Source organism: Oryza brachyantha, chromosome 7 (assembly GCF_000231095.2).
Source record: "Oryza brachyantha chromosome 7, ObraRS2, whole genome shotgun sequence".
NCBI classification, from domain to species: Eukaryota; Viridiplantae; Streptophyta; class Magnoliopsida; order Poales; family Poaceae; genus Oryza; species Oryza brachyantha.
In genome coordinates, this window is record NC_023169.2 from 180,994 (window position 1) to 202,194 (window position 21,201).

A 21,201-nucleotide genomic window follows, 5' to 3' on the forward strand; every position below is an offset into this window, starting at 1 on the left:
TCAATACCTTTTTAGTTCAGTTTAATATTCCGAATCAAATTAACTTATATAGTTGTTAGTTATCCTATCAGATTAAATTAAGTTACCTCGTATCTTATATTGATATGATTATATCTTATTGACTTGATATTTTTTCATTTCTATCATCAATCTTATACTATAGATCTAATCTATTAGGTTGCGGTTTTCAAATAGTTTCTATCAAGTTGATAGGTTTTGCTTATTGTTTCATCGGAGTTCCAAGCGATAATTATACTTTTATTGTATAAAAATATCAATCATTCGTTTACTATGTTAATTGTTAGTTTTGAACGGCTAACTGCTAGATCTATCTTTAATAAACATAATTAATATTGTCTTGATTAGACCCGGTATATGAAGATTATTCTTAAAAAACTAGGTTGAATATCACAGCAGGTATGTGCTTGCTATTATTTGATTATATATAGTTTATGGTTCTTACAAATTCCATACGTTTATTTTATTTACAAATTACACAAAATATAGTTTATTGTCCAAAATCTCTGCTTCTGGGCCAATCAGCTGGTCTCAACACCTTTCATTCACCCATAGGCCTATCGATTGCTCGATTTAATCAAATTATTTTTATCTTTCTTGTTAATTATAGCTTTAGGCAGGGAAACTCTTTAATGTATGATAGACAGGCACATCTAATCCAACTGAAAGAGAACCACCAAATTTAATTGGCACAAAGAAACAAAATACTAGTCTCTATCTCCTACGTACGTGCATCGTCAACGTAGAGCTGCTGTCCTTAATTACTCGCTCTAGTACAGGAATAATTACTACTGGTCGCACCTGCCAAGCATCAGGAAGACCTTGACCGAGTTGACTCTAATCACCTTTCGGCATAGCAATATTTGTTTTTCTCTGTGGTTTTGAGTGATCAATTAGTCTGAAATTTGATTTGAGTCGTCGTTGTACTAGCCAAGACTTTAAATTCAATGAAGGTAGCAACCAACAGTATATTTGCTGCGTGATGTTATCAAATCCGTACTCCTACGTCCCACTTAACTCGATCTTAATTGACAGCTTTTCATTAGCAGATATTTTTACGTTAACGAGGTGCTCCAGTTAAGTAAACGACAGTCTCAAAAAGAAAAAAAAGAAAGAAAGAAAGAAAGAGAGAGAGAGAGTAAACTGCAGTTAGCAGGAAGAAGCACCTTTACCTGGGTTTGGGTAGCCTCCCTTATATATTCTCGCAAATAAGAGAGAAAAAAGAGCAAACAAAGCAAGCAATTAAGCTATATATGGTGCTACAGAAAAGGCATCGATCGAGTTAATAAAGCAGAGTTATGTATGTATCTCTCTCATTTTTTTTTCACTTCTATCTATACTTATAAACTAAAATTTAAATTTTCAACTCTAAAATTGAAGTTAATTTTGTCGTTTTTCACCAAAGTTTATTTCAATCTTAGTTTTGGATCGCTAACAGTAAGTGTATAAACGTTTTATTTACATGTTATTCTTCATTTACAGATATACTTTGTGTCTTTTCCCTCTACAGATGATGTAGGGCATGCAGATGCAGTGTCGAAAAAGAAGGAATCGTTGGTTGGTGTTCAGCTGTTTCTGTTATCTTGGATGCGCAAAGGCGACTTCTTTGCTTGCGTCCAAAGCCATATGCATGTGAATTTTACTATACTGCGGTTTGGTAGCTAGGAGAATCTTGAGTTCTTGTACAAAAGGTCGACAACCACGAACGACGACGATCAATCGAATAGTTTGTAAGTTGGCTAGAGACATGGAAAGCAACATATATATGTTAGTTGCTGTATCTCTGATCTTGAAATTAAATTGGATGAAAAAGAAAGAAAGCAACTCCATTGGCAGGCCTGTTGGATCTTGCCTCCGCACCAACTAATAATAACAATGCTGCATTCTCTCTTGAGTCTTGTCTGAAATTGAATCTTTACAAAAAGTACTACTAGTTTTATCGCTCTGGGCAAGCAGAGTGTTGGTTAATGGTTATTACTAGTACTATTTGTGACAGAAGAAAACAAGGGAGCAGCTACCTCGATCGGCCTCAGTTAATCTCGTCTCGTCTGGTGTGGCCAGGCCAGGACCAGTATGAAATAAAATACTAGGAGCCTCGATCGATCAGTTCATTAGCTCATCTGATTCGATTCAGGATTGGATGGCAATAGAGTGAATAGAAATTAGTACGAAATAAAATAGGAGCCTCTTGTGGTGGCAATAGAGTGAATACCACTTGTAGATTTATTGCGCACGCCAGGAGGCAGTGCATGCTGTGATCGAGGAAAGAAATAGCAGTACTTGAGAAAGCATGATCTAAGGCATCAAATTTTATACTTATGGTTACTTAACAGAACAATTGGTAAAAGTAAAATCTGTAAATGATTAGTTACTCCAGTTTATTTTGTTGGTTCTTCCAACAAAACAAACCGTAAGATGGGTGATGGATAGAGACAGAGAGAGCAGTTGGCCACGTTTTGCTCGAGCAGATAATATGTATGTATCCATGGATGCGACGCAATGCAATTAACTAGTGTTAAGAGCAGAGGGGGTTCCGTTAACAACTGGGCCAGGGCCATGGCCATTAGGATAGGATTGATGGATGGATGGATGAAATTGCACCAAACTACTACTACTAGTAATCTTTACGGGCGGGAGGGGAGACAGCATCTTACCCTTTGCCGCATGACAGTAGTAGTATTTGACTCTGCAAGAAAGGAAAGCCATATAATAAAATCATTATCAATGAATGATACAAGCAAGGGAAGGGGGCGAGGGCAGGTAGGTACTCTTCTACTGTAGCAGGAGTAGATTGCTGGCTGGTTGCATCCATGATCCATCTTCTTTTGATGTGATTACAAGAGGTGAGAAAAAGCCTCCATTCATCCCGCCATGACCATGAGCAGTTGAGAAGACCTCTATTAGCTGCCTGCTGGTGTCCTCCATCTCCATCTCCTCTCTTCTCTGCTCGCAGCAGCAGCAGGAGGCTCCCCAATCAAATCAAATCAATCTCTCAAGGAAGAAGCTAGGTGCTCTCGTCTCGATCCAAAGCTCTCATCTTTTCTTTCTTTTGTGGAGTACTACATGCACGCATGTAAGTCGGTCGATCTTGTTGTTGCTTGCTTGCTTGAGGACCAAGGAGTCCTGTCTGTCGGTGCCACCTGCTGCAGCTTAGACAGGTTAGAAGAATTGCTTCTTTCCTTTTGCTCGCTCCTCACTTTTTTTTTCTGAAAACCAACAAGTCAGACAGGATGCTTCTTCTTCTTCTTCTTCTTGAAGGGGATCGGTAGGAGTAGATCGATCGAGCAGCAGTGGTACGTGTTGGTTGATGGAGAGCCTCCGGTGGGTGTTGTGGGTGATCCTGATGGCAGTAGGTGGAGTATTGGGGGTGGAGGCAAGGGCAAGAAGGCCAGGCAACGTGACCATCGGAGCTCTCATCACCTTCGATTCCGTCATCGGGAGGTCAGCCAAGACCGCCATCGAGCTGGCCGTCGCCGACGTCAACCGCGACGGCAGCGTGCTCAACGGGACGTACTTCAGCGTCGTGGAGCAGGACACCAAGTGCAGCGGATTCATCGGCATCATCCAAGGTAATTACCTTACCTTCCCTTCCTTCTCCTCTGGTAGTCTCGTTGCCCCCCCCCCCCCTCCTCCCCCTCTACTTTATTGTTATTGTTACTAGCTAAGTGATCATTACGGCTACTCTACTAGAGATAGTTCATCTAAATAATAATACTTCATCTATATTTTTATGTATGACACCGTTAACCTTTTAGAATCACGTTTAACCATTCATCTTATTTAAAATTCATATTCAAATATATAAAATTATAATGCATAATTAAAGTTTCTATAATAATAAATCATATTATAACAAAATAATTAATACTTATATAATTTTTTTAATAAAACGAATGGTTAAACATGACCTAAAAGTCAATAGCGTCATATTAAAAAAAATATGGAGTGAGCAGTAATAATAATAGTTTGTTAGTACTGTTTGACTTGCCGATTGACTGATTACTCCATAATGGAGTGAGTGAGTGCGTAATTGGTTGACTGTGCTGTTGCTGATGACGGAGAATTGGAGGTGGACCCTCACCTCACCTCTCGACATACATACAATAAACTTGTATAAACATAGGAATTACATGATAAGTAGTATATCTTCTTCTTCTTCTTCTTTCTCGACTTGGTTTGGCCTGGCTTGGCTGTGTGAAAGAGAGAAGAGATACTATACAGGATTAGAATAGTCAGTTGGATGATTAGTCAGATTCATGTGTTGCACGCCTTACCTTATTCATTCCCCACAACCCAATCCAAGCACACGCATGAATTCCCAAGTACTTATATGACCATGCACACAAGTTTTTAACTTTTTTTTCTTCCCTCAGAAGATGCTCTACACTACTCTGTTTTTCATTCCTAGCTAGAGGTAACGGTACCATTGATTGGTTGGTGCCTAATAGATGATTATTCACAGCCAAATTTACTGCCAGTGACATGCATTGCCATTTCAATTACCCACTTTACAATGTTATTATTGGTAGAATGGTAGCTCTAAACGGCATATGTTTAATGAGGGATGCAATAAGAACATTTTCCATGGAAGTTTCATTCTTATTACGTATACTAGGATAATACTATGTCATCAAATTAGCAAACTAATTATGAAAAGAGAGGGGAATAAGTTCCATCTAGACGAAATTAAGCATACGCTATTTACAGTACTATAGATCTGCTTGAAACTAACATGGGAGGCTACAGTGTTTTATTTTCTATTTATCCAACTAATCACATGCAACGTTATTAAGGGCGTGTTTGTTCTCGTGGACTGAAGTTTAGTCCCTAATCACATCGGATTGTTGAACACTTATTATTTATTCGCGAGACGAATCTAATCAACCTAATTAATCCATTAGCCTATGTGATGCTACACTAAACATTTGCTTATTATGGATTAATTAGGTTAAAAAAATTCGTCTAGTGGATTAGCTCTTATTTATGAAATTAGTTTTTTTATTATTCTATATTTAATACTTCAAATTAGTGTCTAAACATCCGATGTGACATAGGGCTAAAAAATTTAACCCCATCTAAACAACCCCTAAATGACATAGCCTATGAAATATGCAACATTATTAAATGACATAGCCTATGAAACCAGAAAATGAAATGTGCATTCGGTGGTGTTTCTCAACCATCGATTTAAATATCTAGACATGATACTTTTGAAAACCGTGAAATGAAGCTTCGTCATTATCTTTTTTATAAGTTTGTTGTGTGCCAAAACAATGCATTATGTATGTAGTCCAAGAGCATTTATAATGCAAGACACTATAACTATATATAACTATAGTAATTTCTACAACCTCCACGTCATATAGAAACTAATATTAAAAGTCATTATTTCAATATAAATACTATTAATTTATATTTGAATGTAATATTATCTCTCTTCTATTCGGTCTTGGAACAAATGTAGAAACCAAATCTCATCTAAGACCTAGTTCCATTTTCGTTTACTCACTTGTTACCTCATCTTATATAGACACCACCTTAAGCGCCACAGGTAATTACCTGAGTGACACATTTGCAGTCTTGCTAAACCAAGTTACATTATAATTAACTTTAGTAATTTTGATATTTTCAGCACCGTTTGTGCCCACGTAATTTTACAACCTACTAATAAAGGGGGACATGTTCGTGACCATGGATAAATCTCTAATGTTTTGTGAATATGAAAATGTTTATTGCAAAGGAAAGGAGGTAATAAAGGTGCATGAGGCGCGGGTGGTGGTGTGCATGCAGGGCTGCAGCTGATGGAGAAGAAGGTGGTGGCGGTGGTGGGCCCACAGTCGTCGGGGATCGCCCACGTGGTGTCGCACGTCGTCGACGAGCTGCACATCCCGCTGCTCTCCTTCGCCGCTACCGACCCCACCCTCGCCGCCTCCCAGTACCCCTTCTTCCTCCGCGCCACCCACAGCGACCTCTTCCAGATGGCCGCCCTCGCCGACCTCGTTGCCCACTTCGCCTGGCGCGAGCTCACCCTCATCTACGTCGACAACGACTACGGCCGCGCCGCCCTCGACGCCCTCGGCGACCAGCTCGACGCCAAGCGCTCCAGGGTCTCCTACCGGGCCCCCTTCCCTCCCGGCGCCGACCGCACCACCATCTCCGACCTGCTCCTGCGTGTCAGCATGATGGAGTCCCGGGTCATCGTCGTCCACGCCAGCCCGGACTCCGGCCTCGACATCTTCGCCGCCGCTCACTCGCTCGGCATGATGTCCAGCGGCTACGTCTGGCTCGCCACCGACTGGCTCACCGCGGTGCTCGACTCGTCCCCGCCGGGGAAGACCACGTCCATTCTGCAGGGCGTCGTCACGCTCCGCCACTACACCCCGGACTCCGACGCCAAGAAGTCGCTCATGTCCAGGTTCGCCGTGCGTCAGAACCAGAGCACCAGCATGAACGCCTACGGCCTCTTCGCGTACGACGCCGTCTGGATTGCGGCGCGCGCCATCGACCAGCTCCTCGCCGACGGCTCCGACGTCACCTTCTCCGACGACGCGAGGCTGCGTGGTGACAACCAAACCGGGAGCACGCTGCGGCTGGGCGCCCTCAAGGTGTTCGACCAGGGCGAGCAGCTGCTGGGCAAGATGACGCTCCTCAACTTCACCGGCGTGACCGGCCGCGTGCAGTTCGGCGACGACAGGAGCCTGAGAGACCCCGCCTACGAGGTCCTCAACGTGGGCGGCAGCGGAGTCCGGCGGGTCGGGTACTGGTCGAACCGCACGCGGCTGTCGGTGACGGCGCCCGGGCAGAGCAAGAAGAAGGAGCAGGAGCTGTACAGCGTTATCTGGCCGGGCGAGACGGTGAAGACGCCGCGCGGGTGGGTGTTCCCGAACAACGGGAAGGCGCTGCGGATCGGCGTGCCGTACCGGACGACGTACAAGCAGTTCGTGTCCAAGGACAGGGGGCCCGACGGCGCGAGCGGGTACTGCATCGACGTGTTCAAGGCGGCGGTGGCGCTGCTGGCGTACCCGGTGCCGGTGACGTACGTGTTGGTGGGAGACGGGGTGAAGAACCCGAGCTACGGCGAGCTGGTGCAGAGGGTGGCGGAGGGGGAGCTGGACGCGGCGGTGGGGGACATCTCGATCGTGACGAACAGGACGCGGGTGGTGGACTTCACGCAGCCGTACGTGGAGTCCGGGCTGGTGATCGTGACGGCGGTGAGGGAGAAGGCGTCGAGCGCGTGGGCGTTCCTGAAGCCGTTCACGGCGGAGATGTGGGCGGTGACGGGAGGGTTCTTCCTGTTCGTGGGGGCGGTGGTGTGGGTGCTGGAGCACCGGACGAACACCGAGTTCAGGGGGTCGCCGCGGAAGCAGCTGGTGACGGTGTTCTGGTTCAGCTTCTCGACCATGTTCTTCGCGCACCGGGAGAACACGGTCAGCACGCTGGGTCGCCTCGTGCTCATCATCTGGCTCTTCGTGGTGCTCATCATCAACTCCAGCTACACCGCCAGCCTCACGTCCATCCTCACCGTGCAGCAGCTGTCCACCGGCATCCAGGGCCTGGACGGCCTCATCGCCAGCTCCGACCCCATCGGCTTCCAGGTCGGCTCCTTCGCCCGGAGCTACCTCATGCAGGAGCTGGGCGTGCCCGCCTCCCGCCTCCGCGAGCTCGCCATCAGCGACTACGCCTCCAGCCTCCAGCTCGGCCCGCGCAACGGCGGCGTCGCGGCCATCGTGGACGAGCTGCCCTACGTCCAGCTCTTCCTCTCCACCAACTGCCAGTTCAGGACGGTGGGGCAGGAGTTCACCAAGAGCGGATGGGGATTCGTAATTAATTGAACTTCTCTTCTCTTCTCTTTTCTTTCTCTTGAGTTGAATTCTTCTCTTCTCCAACAGCTGATGAACTGATCGATGTTATTATATGCAATGCAGGCGTTCCAGCGCGACTCCCCGCTGGCCGTAGACCTGTCGACGGCCATCCTGACGCTGTCGGAGAACGGCGACCTGCAGAGGATCCACGACAAGTGGCTGAGCCCGGGGCAGTGCGCGTCGCAGGGCAGCGACGTTGGCGCCGACCGCCTCAACCTCACCAGCTTCTGGGGCCTCTTCCTCATCTGCGGCGTCGCCTGCTTCGTCGCGCTGCTCATCTTCTTCTTCAGGACGCTCCGCCAGTACTTCCGTTACCACGACCACCCGCCGCTCCCGCTCCCGGTGGACGGCGGCAGCGGGCGGATGAGCTCCCGGCGGCCCGCGCGGCTGGCCAGCATCCGGGAGCTGATGACGTTCGTGGACATGAAGGAGGCGGAGGTGAAGCGGAGGAAGAAGATGGGGCAAGACACCGGCAGGAGCAGCCGCCTCGACACCGCCGCTCCCTCCTTCTCCTCCTCGGTCTAACAATTAATTAATTACTGGTAGATACTAGCCCAACATTAATTTTTACTCTACTAACCAACATCGATCAAATTAAGATAAGCCTGTAACTGCAATTTTAGGCAACTAACCAATGTAGCCCAATATTATAACATCTTCACTTTGGAGTTTCACACTTCCATCTGGATCGCCATCGGATTACGTCAATCCATGATATATTACTACCTATCTGATGGATCCCCACTCCTTCAGGTTAAGCCTATCTTACAACGAAATATGTCAAAGTCATTAACCCTGTAACAAGTTGTGCATTGCAGAGTACATGTTCCTAAAGAACACTATGAACCACAAAATAGGCAGCACAAGACCGCAAAAGCACAGCCATACTGTTGTTCTTCATGATATTTACCATGTGAGAACCAACTCATACAAATCCTTAGTCCTCGCTGAGGTTAGCAAACTTTGAGCAAGGACACCCAACCTACCAGATTGCTACGTTGCGGCAATTTCATCTATATGGCTCTCCTCATCGTATTGGGGCTTCGGTTCCAAATCAATAAATTGATTTGAGTTACTTGCCAAATGTGATATGCTGACCCTCCCTTGTTTCCTGATGTAATCTGCGACAGCCTTCATCTCCTCGGTTGATATGTATATGAATTTCCCACGATCATCCATCACACCGGATAGCCTGTCTGTGATATTCAAAGACAATCCATCAGACCAAACAGGGCTGCAGAGTTCCGTATCAAGTCATGCCAAAAAAAAGCAAGCATATGCCACTAAGGCTGATAAGAGAATAGTTGTAAGTCACATACCCATGCCTTCAAGTGTAATGATCCGGTTGATACAGTCCTGGAAAATCAGAAAGGTAATCAGAGGAGAAGCAAAAATATGATGCCAGAAATGAATGGAGGGAAGGTTTTTCTTCCGACACTAGAGCGTCAAAAGGTAGTTAAAAAAAAATAGTTCCAAAAGATTAGGGACGACCAATAAATTCATGCAATAAGAACACGACACATCGTTTCCACATCCAGGGAACACTTCACATCAATGCTTTTGATAGCCATTCTAGGGAAAAATCATTTGTTCTAATGGATTTATGGAAAAGCTATCAATACTAACCATTTCCATAACACTGGATAGTCACAGCTCTGGGGAAACACAGAGTGGAGACTGCAGTGCAGGAAGCCCAGCACTCCAATCTCTGGCACTAGTGATAATAATATAATGCCAGTGTGTTGCAACTGATCCGAAAATTTCTTTTATGCACCAAGTGAATAAACTAACACGTAGATGCTGATAATCTAAATAGGGAACATATTTATTGGTTGTTTCATGTTGTGTGCATTGCTCAAATAAAAACAGAATATATAGTGCAGTATTGCGTAGGCACATGGTTAAGAAAATACAAATGAGCTAGCTAGGCGCTGCACTCATGTTCGCATGGTTAGCAAACAGGGTATCTATCAGCTGTTATCTATTGTATTTATTATGCCTTACACCCTCATGAAAAAGCCAAACGACATATTTGTAAACAAAAATAATTTGTGAATAAGACATATATATATGTTCTTAGCTATTCAAAAACAAAGGCCGAAAAATAAACTATGAAAAAAAAACCAAAATCAATTATAAATTTAAGGTTGAAAAAATAAATTTTGGCTTATAAGCATAAGCAAAAGCAAAAAGATGAGGTCTTTACTCTATCTGGATCCCCACTCTTCCAGGGTAAGTCTAGTTATCTTACAACAAAATATGTCAAGTCATTAAGCCTGTAATAATTTTTGCATAGCAGAGTACATTGTTCCTTACAAAATCTTACAACTCACGTGTTGATGAGTTAAGCATGGTAGTAACACCAGTACCTCTGGCATATACAAGCTCTTTAATTTAATTACCTGTGTTCTCATCCTGAACTCTGCTGCAAGGTCCTCTAGAGGAACACACTTCTGCTTCTGTAAAGTTTATGAAAACAGAACACACATTATCAGTTTACTAAAGCCAAGCAGATTTACCTAAGTACTAAAATAATCAAGGGAGCGGCAAGATGTTACTGCAGCCTGAAAAAGATCCTTTTGTAGCAAACTAGAGAAGTAGTGTATAGTCTCTATAACATGCTATGAGGAATTTTTGCCAAGCTTAAATATGAGAGGTAATAAATTATTTGTTTGCCAAATTCTGCAACAATGCTACAAAATCATGCCAACTGTATGAGTAAGCATATGCTCAACCTTGCACAATCATAAGAGGCAGAGGCACCTGATTTTTATGAAATAATGGATCGTCTACAAAGGCTAGAACGCAACACAATATTGTCTCCACACACACACACACACACACAAAGTACCTTGATGTATTCTACGAAATTGTGGAGTAAACCCTGGCCATCATCCTGTGTCTCACTCTCTGTTGTACCTTCAGCATCAACCGAGAAGGCTCCTTTCCATTTCTCAAATTCCAAGGCAGCAGCCTCCTCCTCTTTCGCTTTCCTTGCCATTGCTTCTTCTTCCTAAAACAATTAATAATCAACTCAATTGGAGGAAATTCATACAACATCAAACATAATGATGAGCAGTTAAGTGGCGTCCAACCATAAGTCTCTCCTGCGCCTCACGCTCTTCATCCTTCTTCCTCCTCATTTCTGCATAGCGATCTTGTTTAGTCCTCCTTGAATCACGTGCCGCTTCTTCAGCCTTGCAAGTACAATTTGTGTGCACGTGTGTCAAAACTTGTATTTTTAGTGAACAAACAAAGAAATGCATATGAAAATTTCAGTCAATTATTATATCCTGAGTTGAACAACCAAATTGGCCATCACACGTTTTCATTTTATTTTCCATAATGGTTGCCATGACATTAAAATCTGCTATCAATCTTTGTCATACTATGAAATTGGTTTCGACGAATAAGAACCAATGACACTAGCTTCCAAACTGGAGTAGTGGTCTGAATGCATATTAATAAGTTAAGTATCTCTCAAGCCATGAATAATTATCAGATATAATGATATTAGTGTAAACACTAAATGATCACTTGATGGTACCCTTTTGTACAACCATGTTTTTTTAGTTTTCGTAATGGTTGCCATCACATATGTTTATTGGAAAACAATACAGAGTCTTAAAATGTGCTATCAATCTTGTCATACTATGAACATGGTTTCAATGTGTAAGAAAGCAATCACACAAACCACCAAGCTAAAGTAGGAATCAGGACGCATTTTGAGACATATTAGACTAAGAATTAGACATGTTGATGTAACCAGAAGGCTAAAATTGTATTGATTAAAGAATGTGACTGAATACCAACCTGGCGCTGTGCCTCTCGCTCTTGCCTTTTCTTCTCCTTCTTCTTGGAACCCTTGGGGACATATTGGCCATCGTGGACGTCACCCTCGTCGTCGTCGTCACTCTCTGCGTCATCCTCTGCGGCGGCGGCTGTATGGAAGCGAAACTAGGGTTTAAAACAAAGACGCGGGTGTAGATGGAATTAAGGAAAAGGGGGAGAGGGCAGTAGATACCATCGCGGCTGGTGGAGGCAGGCGTGACCTGCCTCCGGCGCATGCGGCGCGGCGCCGGGCCTCCGCGCAGCACTCGTTCGTCCTTGTAAGATGAAGATTTGGGAGGGAAGGTTAGCGGGAGAGATGGGGGGTTGGAAAAGACCTAGATGCAAGTAGATACCTGGAGCGGGGGTTGGGGCTGGGGCGGCAGAAGGTGGTCGGAGCGGCGGCGCCAGAGGAGAAGGGGGAAGATGGCGAAGACCAGAAGCAAGCAGACGACGGCGCCCAGGATGCCGCCGCCGCCGGCGTCCATCTCGTCGATCGATTTCTGTTTTTTCTTTCTTCTTTTTTTAAAAAAAGTCGAGTCGAATCGAAGAAGAAATTGGGGAATTGAAGAAGAAGAAGAAGAAGAAGAAGCCGTGTGGACCTTAAGATGGGCCGGACCGGGCCTTCCTTCAACCACGGGACGCCCGGCCCAATTCAGACCTTACATCAAAATTAAAGAAGAAGTCGCATCTGCAACTCTGCGTGCTACAAACATGTGAAACCTTAACTCTCGTTTATATATCACTTTATTAACACAGGACAAGATGTGGGCATTAAAAATTTTATTAATCGTGTGATCTGAATTTGATTGAAATTATATTCAGATTAGTTTCTTATTATGATTCCCTTAGTTGTTTTGTATTATGAGCCGGATTAGTTTTCTATAATTCTTTTGGTTGTTTTCTTATTAGTAGTCTTTGGCCGTGTTTAGGGAGACGAGGTGTAAGTTAACTTATCCGGCGCAGAAAACGTAGTAATAAATTAGTACATGATTAATTAATTATTAATTATTAAAAAAAATAAAAAATAGATTAATATGATTTTCTAAAACAACTTTCCTATAGAAAAATTTTACAAAAAATACATCATTTAGCAGTTCGAGAACCGTGTGCGCGAAAACGAGAGAGATAAGTTAACTTATCCAGTTGGACCAACGTGACCTTTGTTTATTTCTCTATCTCTTCTGGTAAGTAGCACGAGACGGATGTGGTGGCCTCTCTTCTAAGCAATAATATGAAAAGGGTGAGACGATTTGTTGTATTTCTCTGCATTATAATTATCTTTAAATAATGTTTATTGCTAGTCAATGTCTATAGCTTTTTTTCTATACATATTTTTCACGTAAAATCCGTGTTTCTTTGTGTCACTATTTTCCTAAAAGATTTAATTAATAAATTTCGTTAGTCACTCGATGTCTCGATGTTATATATAACCAACCACCTTCTTTACAATTCTTTTTTTCTTAAACACCGTACGAGCCCTCTATGCATATTCTTCTTCTCATCGTTTATATACGACGTCTTCGACGAAAACTTAGGCCTTGTTTAGTTCCTAAATTTTTTTTCCAAAAACATTACATCAAATCTTTGAACACTTAAATAAAATATTAAACATAGATAAATCAAAAAATTAATTGCATAGTTACGGAAGAAATCTTAAGACGAATCTTTTGAGCCTAAAAAGGGAGTGATTAGTCATAAGTGCTACAGTAACCAACATGTGCTAATGACAGATTAATTAGGCTCAAAAAATTTGTCTCGAGGTTTCTAGCCGGAATCTAAAATTTATTTTGTAATTAGACTACGTTTAATACTTCAAATATATATTCGAAAACTTGATGCGATGTTTTTGTAAATTTTTTTTTAAACTAAACACCACCTTAATAAAAATGAAGTTAGATCTTCATCCACAGTACCTACTGACTTGTATACCGGCCCAACATGTCAATGAGCTGGAGAGGCTAGTATATATGGTACTCTATTTGTTCCTAAAATATTTTATTTTTAGCTTATATTAAAGACACACGCACATATGAGTGTATATACTCATAGCTAGTAGTATTAGTATATTTATCCTTGGACGAACAAGATCAATGCTTAGTTTCAGTAGCCCTGTTTATTGACAATAATCCACATACATATATATACTCATTTGTGGTTGAAAATTAATTGAGCTTCTTCTTCTTCCATTCGATCGATCAGTGCATATATATGCACAAAACGACCGGAACCGAAATTTATGATGATGATGATCGGTGCAATGCATCACTGCTTCCGCAAGCCTCTTTCTTTCTTTCTTGGATTTAATTAATTAGTACTCCTCCGTATTTTTTATATGACGCCGTTGACTTTTGAATGTACGTTTGACCGTTCGTCTTATTCAAAATTTATATGTAAATATACAAAATTATAAAACATACTTAAAGTTCCTATAATAATAAATCATATTATAACAAAATAATTAATAATTATATAATTTTTTTAATAAGACGAAAGGTCAAACGTGATCTAAAAGTCAACGGTGTCATATAAAAAAATATAGAGGCAGTACAAGCCAAGCTATAATTTCCTTTAATTTATTTTATATATATTCACAGCCATACACCTGTGTGTGAGCAGACTATGCATGCCAAATGTAATTAATAAGCTGGCATATATATCATCGTTTTTTTTTAATTCAACACACCTGCTTTTGCAAATAAGTAAACATCAAATTGATTGCCCAAATAACACTCGCACGCACGTACCCTTTGTTTTCATATATAGATAACATTGTCAACTTTTTAGACGCGGTGTCTCAACATATATACATCAAAAAACTGTGTATTTATTTTGTTGTGTGTTTTATGATTAAATCTACCTTAAGCATGACTGATATTTATACGTACTTGCACCAATTTTTATATTTGGTAAAGCCAAATTATGATAGTCGTCTACTTTATTTTCGTAAAAGAGTGGACAACCCTTTAGTCTTTATTTTATCGAGAGATGTGATGAGAGCAGCTCTTGGGGAAAGTCATACTTTGGAGAGGAGTACCATCAGGAGTAGGGATGTGGGCATTCTGTTAGACTAAGTATATATTTTGGTCTTTATAAAACTTTGGTCACCAGAATCTAAAGACTGATTGGTCGTAACCAAAATTTTCAGGATATAATACAATTACATAAGAATTTTATAGATAAAAAATAGCAAAAATCATTAAAAATCACATGAGCGTCGGAGAGGTGCTGAGACTGGCTGGAAACGAGGAAGAGGCATGGGGCCAATAGTCAACACTCTAAGGTGTTGGGGTGCTGGATCGAAAGGCATGTAAACTCCTTTGTTGATGTTAGATCTAGACTAGAGAACTCCATCGCAACTTACAATTGAATATCTAGAGGTCTACGACCACCTCTAATGCTAGCTGCCATTGAATCTAGATGGATTCGTCATCCTCTGTCATAGCTAGGCCCACGCCCTTTTTTATGTCAGATTGATGCTCTGCTCAACTAACTAGTGTCTATCGTTTTTCTGAGTGTAGGATAGAGTCAAAGATGATAGAAGTCGACGGCGTGGGCTTCAACCAAAAGGATATGAGTCATGGGCGTCGATCGACTGTCAGAGGATAATGCGTTGGCACATGTAACAGGGACCGAATGGTGGAGGTGGAGGATGACGAAAATATAGCACAATGTAACTGCATCTGCACTCTATATGATTTACTATGCCATCTATGCTTCTTATTGAGCCAAAATTCAGTTTAATTGGGTAACCCGGCTGAACAATTAAAATTCTCTGTCAATTACCACTTGAGACTGAATTTATCGATCGTGGTCTTTTTCTATCCATCTCTAGTTGGTATTTACTCGACATGCACGAATGAAGACTTCATTAGCAATATTAGGGTATATGTGAAAAATGGAGTCTTACATTTCATTTCCTACACTGCTCTAGCTTGCTTGCGATTCAGTACTCTCTTGTTCGGCATTTTATATATATATATATATATATATATATATATATATATATATATATATATATATATATATATATATATATATATATATATATATATATATATATATATATATATATATATATATATATATATAAGCTACGGTGAGTTGTAACTCATGGGTTGTTCCGTGAGTCAGGGTCAAAAACATATCAAATCATCTCTAAATTTATATTTATATGGCTCACTAGATTCTTTGTATCAAAAAATCTTGTAGCACGCAAAAATTTCATTTTTAGAGATTTTAGGTATTTGTTTGAGATTTTTAAAAGTGATACATAACACATTGATTATTTTATTAATATAGTACAGACACTTTTAAAAATCTCAAACAAATACTTAAAAATCTCTAAAAATAAAATTCTTTTACGTGCTACAAGAATCTAGTGTGTCATATAAATCAAATTTTAGAGGTGATTTGATATGTTTTTGGACACCGACTTATGGAGCAGCCCGTGAGTTGTAACTCAGCGCAGTTAGACCGATAAAAGGTGTGCACATCTTATTAAAGGTTGTAATGGGTGATTTGTGGCTTTCTGCATTAATGAGTACAGCGAGCGGCATTAATTATGTAAAAAGGCAGGCTGCGATCGACCGATAAAGATGTGGGCGATGTGTAATTTGCCTTGTTCGAACCTCTACAACAGATACTCGATCTTGAGCGAGATTGGATGCATATATATGTCGGCAATCGCTACCCAGAATTAATGTAATTGGAAGAAATATGCATGTCTAATTAAGCTAGCTAGCTGTCACATAAAACATTTAAGAGGACCTTTGACTTTCCACGAAAAATGTTGTTTCGTCTCAGCCTCACCTCGCCTCTCGGCCTCCATCAACCATAGCCTTTTATGTTTCTTACTGGTCGTACACATTTTTGTTGACACATATATATACACATGATTGCATGAATAAAAGTGATAGCGATGTGTGTGTCTATATATATATATATAGTTAGTTAGTTAGTTAGTTAAATATATATAGTTAATTAAATGATGTCAAAGTAGATAAAGTTATTAAATTTTTTAAATCATTTTTTAGCTTTCTCTAATTTTGAGTCCATTTACTATATATAATTAACTAAGGCTGGCTTAATTAATTAGCTTGACTGTGAATTAATGCATTCTCATATGGTTCAACGGTTCACCAATTAATCTTAAGGCCACTCCCAACCCAAAAACTATTGTACTTGTTATGTCATATAGACACCGTGCGTAGAAAATATGTATTTAATGGATGATGTCTTCAAATTAAATTCTCATCCAATCATCTCTCTTCTCTCTCCTTTTATTCACCTACACTTTGTTTTTTTTTTGATTCTTGTGTAGAGATGATTTCTTATATGAGAAATGATTTCTTCATCTTTTTCCTCTCTCCTCATTAACTCCCTTGCCACGTAAAATTTTTGCTTATGTGGTAATGTATTTAATGTTATGAAAACTAGATGATATGGAGGGTTAGGGATGACCTAAGCCGATCAATGGATGGATATATATAATTGAGGAACCAATGAGAGTGTGAAATATGTCATAAAAGGGGTAATTAAGGAATAATAATGGAAGCTTTTTTTAGCAGTAACTCGATTGGTGCGTGATGTAGTGAAGATAATGACATTCGCGTGTCCAAATCCTAGTGACATACTACCCTAGTTGTGTGTGGTTTGGGAGATCAAGTACCAAGTTAATTTAATTTGCGAAGCACGTCTTTTTGTGGCCACTAATCTGCAGTAGTAAATAAACTTTAGCTTTGAAGGGTTAACACATGCAGATGAAACACCATGTATATATGTTGAACATGCATGTCAATGATCTGCCATTACAACCATGTATATATGTGTTCAAGAATTTCTATGAAGCACACAAGAATTTTTTGCAAATTATTTGATTGTTTCATTGGCATTAATTATCACGGTAATTTCTCTTTTTTTGGGAAGGTAATTTATACTCTTGAGAATGAACATGGGTTTTTTAACCTTGCTAAAAATAATATTAATATAATATAGCGAACAACTTAGACCACGCTCATTTGCTTGCCTTAATAAGCCAGGTTCTCTCGTTATTCACGTGCATGTATCCCAAACGGCTAAACAGTGTATTTTTAGCGAAAATTTTCTATAGAAAAGTTTATTAAAAACCATATCAATCTATATTTTAAATTTATATAGCTAATAAATTAATGATATATTAATTCTCTGCTATATTTTTTGCGCCGGTTACTTGGCGTAATCAAGAACGTGGCCTTAGTATAGTACGGGCTCCTGTGCGCTAGCTAGGCAGTACCATTGTCTAGAGATATTGTTCCTTTACAACAATTAATTGATGCTCACTTCAGTTAAAAAATATTTGTTGTTTAAACTAGATTGGGTCAAACTTCAAAATTCGACAATCAATTTTGTGTTATAATAAATTAATTAAATTGATAATACTTTCTAGCATGATCTATGTATATCATTTGTCTTATATTTAAACTAATTAAGCATTTAAGAAATTATCGATGATCGGAATTTTAGAAATTTGACCAAACTTTACCCTAAACAACAAATATTTTTAATTAGAGAAAGTATTAAATAATGCACTAGCCATTAATCAACTAAAATAACTCTTATACCGTTAATTTCTACCTTTTCCCACCCTCATACAACGAGACTCCTTTTATATGGATAAGAGTTGGTGTAAGGTTAACATCAGATATTTCTTACTGGTTGCCTTGCAGCAAGTTCAATAATATAGCCAACTACTATATCTAAATCATTTATAGTCAATCTAATAGGTATAATAGTCAATTCATACCATAGTTATCTATCAAACATATATTACACTATTAATATCCGTTCTTAATTACTTATCATACACATATTACGTGTGGAAGTCCGTGCTTATCCATATATGTATTCATATATATGCGTGGGCCCGGAAAATCGTGCGCCTTTTGTTCTCTTTTAAAGGTATAAAAGAGCTTTTCTGTTTACTAGTGTCTGTGTTACCTTTATCAATAAATATAAAAGTAGCATATATATGTTGATTAAATGCTGTCCTCTCCTTATCCACCTTTAGTCGGTAATAAGAAAAATCAAACGATAAATACCAAGCTACCGCGAATATTTATTTAGCTATCGACCTTTTGCTGTCAGCATGCAGTCACATCTTCTACATGTGTCGGCAAACCCAACATTTTTTTGTCAGCAAATAAACCAAACACAAACATATTACTGTACATTATAAGCAGATGCTGCAGGTATTCATGTGTCTTTTCCTATTTTTTTCGATTTTTACAGTAATGACTGCAAAGGTACCCATATTAGGGAGCGAGCTAGGTCGTGTTGTCGGAGCATTTCTCACGTGATCGATTAGCTCTCATTTGGTAGCTAATTAATTAATGAGCTGGCTATATAGATGCATCACCCAGAATTAATATAGTATACAATATGTGCTATACCATGGAGAGATATGATCCAGTTAGTTAGTAAGTTGATGTACCAGCTGGATTTGCGGTTAAGAATTAGAGAAAATCTAAAAATTTCTATTGATAAATACTTAATTCAAAAAATGTCATCGATTCGAGGTTAATAATTAGCTAGGAAGAGAACACGGTCACAGTAGGAGTGAAGTGGTAAGGTGCACTGTTACGCGGGGAGTAAACGATATATTTACAAACGAAAATAATTTATAGGTAAAACCTTTTATATACTTATTTATAATAACCTAATTAAAAAGAAAAGTCAAAAAAATAACATTCGATAAAAGTATCAAAATAAACTCTAATTAAGTTATAAAATAGAATTTTGACTTATAAATATAGGTAAAATAATAAGCGTAGGCTTTTTTTTTTACACAATAAGAGTAGGCTTTAGCTATCTAATAGGAGTAATGTGGATTGCATGCATATGCAGAATATCTTGGGCGGGCCAATGGTAGAAGAAAAAGGGTCAATTTAGGTCGGCATGACGACATACATATCCAGTAGAGTATAGCTAAGAGACTGATTAACAGCCACTTATATCTGATCAAGGATAGCTGATCACCAATGCAAAAGCTAATAGCCGAGCTACCCGGCTCGCGCTCTGGATGAAGATAGATACTAGAAGGCAGGAGTAGCTGATCGATGATGGACCGATGTGATTGAGTGATGAGACGTCTGCTAAAGTGACCAACTAATTAATCAATGACATATATAATGCTCCTACCCCGATTACTATAATATGCAAATCCAATATACGTATGGCGTAATTAATTTAGACGGACACAACATTGGTCTTATTGTTGAGAAATCCATGGATGCACGGATCGAGTTGAACAAGATATATACTGGAGCACGAGTAGGCGTGGTAACGACGTAAACCATTTTACCTATAAAATTTAAGAGTCAGATTAAAAATATAAAAACTAAGCTATTTTTTAAAAATTAAATAGAGTTGTAAATTCCCACCCGTAAGTACATATATTCACTGCACATGAGCAGGAGGAGTAGTAAATTAAAGGCAATTAATTAGCTAGGGGCAACTACCCCATCTATAATTAGTATATTTCTAAAATTCAAATTAATCTTACAAAGAGTGAATTTATATAATACTGAAAATTATCTCATCAACAATCTCATATTCAACTATCAACCCAATTGACCTTACATATATACATCTTATTCTATAGAATAGTACCATCTACTTATTTAAAGATAGGTATTTAAGTTATTTCTTCATATAACTAATTTACCTCTATAATGTTGTACTTAACTAAATATAAATATCGATAATGAAGGAAAATACTTAACTAAATAATAAAAGTCGAGGATGATATATATCGGGAGGCCGGGATGGAGGAAGAGAGGATGCGCGGGTATCAACGTTCGCAGGCGGAAAGCCACACGTTTAAACTAGCTAGCTAGCTACTCTAGTTGCCTTCCTTCCTTCCTTCTCCATTCATTCATTCATTTTTCAGCCATGCAATCACCTCCCATGCATCCTGCAGCTGGGGTGCCTTAATTAATTTGCTCCTCCTCCACTGTACATGTGAATTCACTAGCTCATTCATTCGTGAGCTAGTACGTACTACGTACCTTGCAATTATTGGTTGCTGCTAGCTAGCTACTAGCTACTAGCTGCTGCTTCAATTCATGTGATGTTTATTTTGCAAAAAAATTTTACAAAAACATTCCATCGAGTTTTCGAATATTAAACATAGTCTAATTACAAAATAATTTTTCTGATTCCGGCTGAAAACCGCGGGACGAATTTTTTGAGCCTAATTAATCCGTCATTACCACATGTTGGTTACTGTAATACTTATGGCTAATTACTTTTTAATTAGGCTCAAAAGATTCATCTTAAGATTTCTTCCGTAACTGTGCAATTAGTTTTTTGGTTTATCTATGTTTAATGCTTTATTTAGGTGTCCAAAAAATTGATGTGATGTTTTTGGAAAAAAAATTTTGGAACATTCGTTCGTTCCTTCAAACCTTGTTCAGTTCCTAAATTTTTTTTTCCAAAAACATCCCATCAAATT

At 39.8% G+C, this 21,201-nt stretch overlaps 2 protein-coding genes across 4 annotated transcripts; one reads left to right on the forward strand and one right to left on the reverse strand.

The window, feature by feature from the left end:
* Nucleotides 1-2,647: 2,647 nt before the first annotated feature.
* Nucleotides 2,648-8,609, forward strand: LOC102713751 (glutamate receptor 3.5-like). Of its 3 annotated transcripts, XM_040525675.1 has the most exons (4): nt 2,648-3,176; nt 3,277-3,587; nt 5,809-7,838; nt 7,944-8,609. In XM_040525675.1, exons 1-4 carry the CDS (start codon nt 3,082-3,084, stop codon nt 8,403-8,405), a joined length of 2,898 nt encoding a protein of 965 aa, XP_040381609.1. In that variant the 5' UTR covers nt 2,648-3,081; the 3' UTR covers nt 8,406-8,609. The 3 variants fall into 3 exon arrangements, with proteins under 3 accessions (XP_040381609.1, XP_040381611.1, XP_040381610.1); XM_040525677.1 differs by lacking the exon at nt 2,648-3,176 and having other exon boundaries at nt 3,500-3,587; nt 5,764-7,838; XM_040525676.1 differs by lacking the exon at nt 2,648-3,176 and having other exon boundaries at nt 3,508-3,587; nt 5,759-7,838.
* Nucleotides 8,489-12,258, reverse strand: LOC102713475 (DDRGK domain-containing protein 1). Its single transcript, XM_015839702.2, has 8 exons — nt 12,065-12,258; nt 11,905-11,986; nt 11,694-11,821; nt 10,976-11,077; nt 10,732-10,893; nt 10,283-10,339; nt 9,200-9,236; nt 8,489-9,076 (listed from the first exon to the last, which is right to left on the reverse strand). The coding sequence occupies exons 1-8, from the start codon at nt 12,194-12,196 to the stop codon at nt 8,874-8,876; spliced, it is 903 nt and encodes a 300-aa protein (XP_015695188.1). The 5' UTR covers nt 12,197-12,258; the 3' UTR covers nt 8,489-8,873.
* Between the last annotated feature and the right edge of the window lie 8,943 nt (nt 12,259-21,201).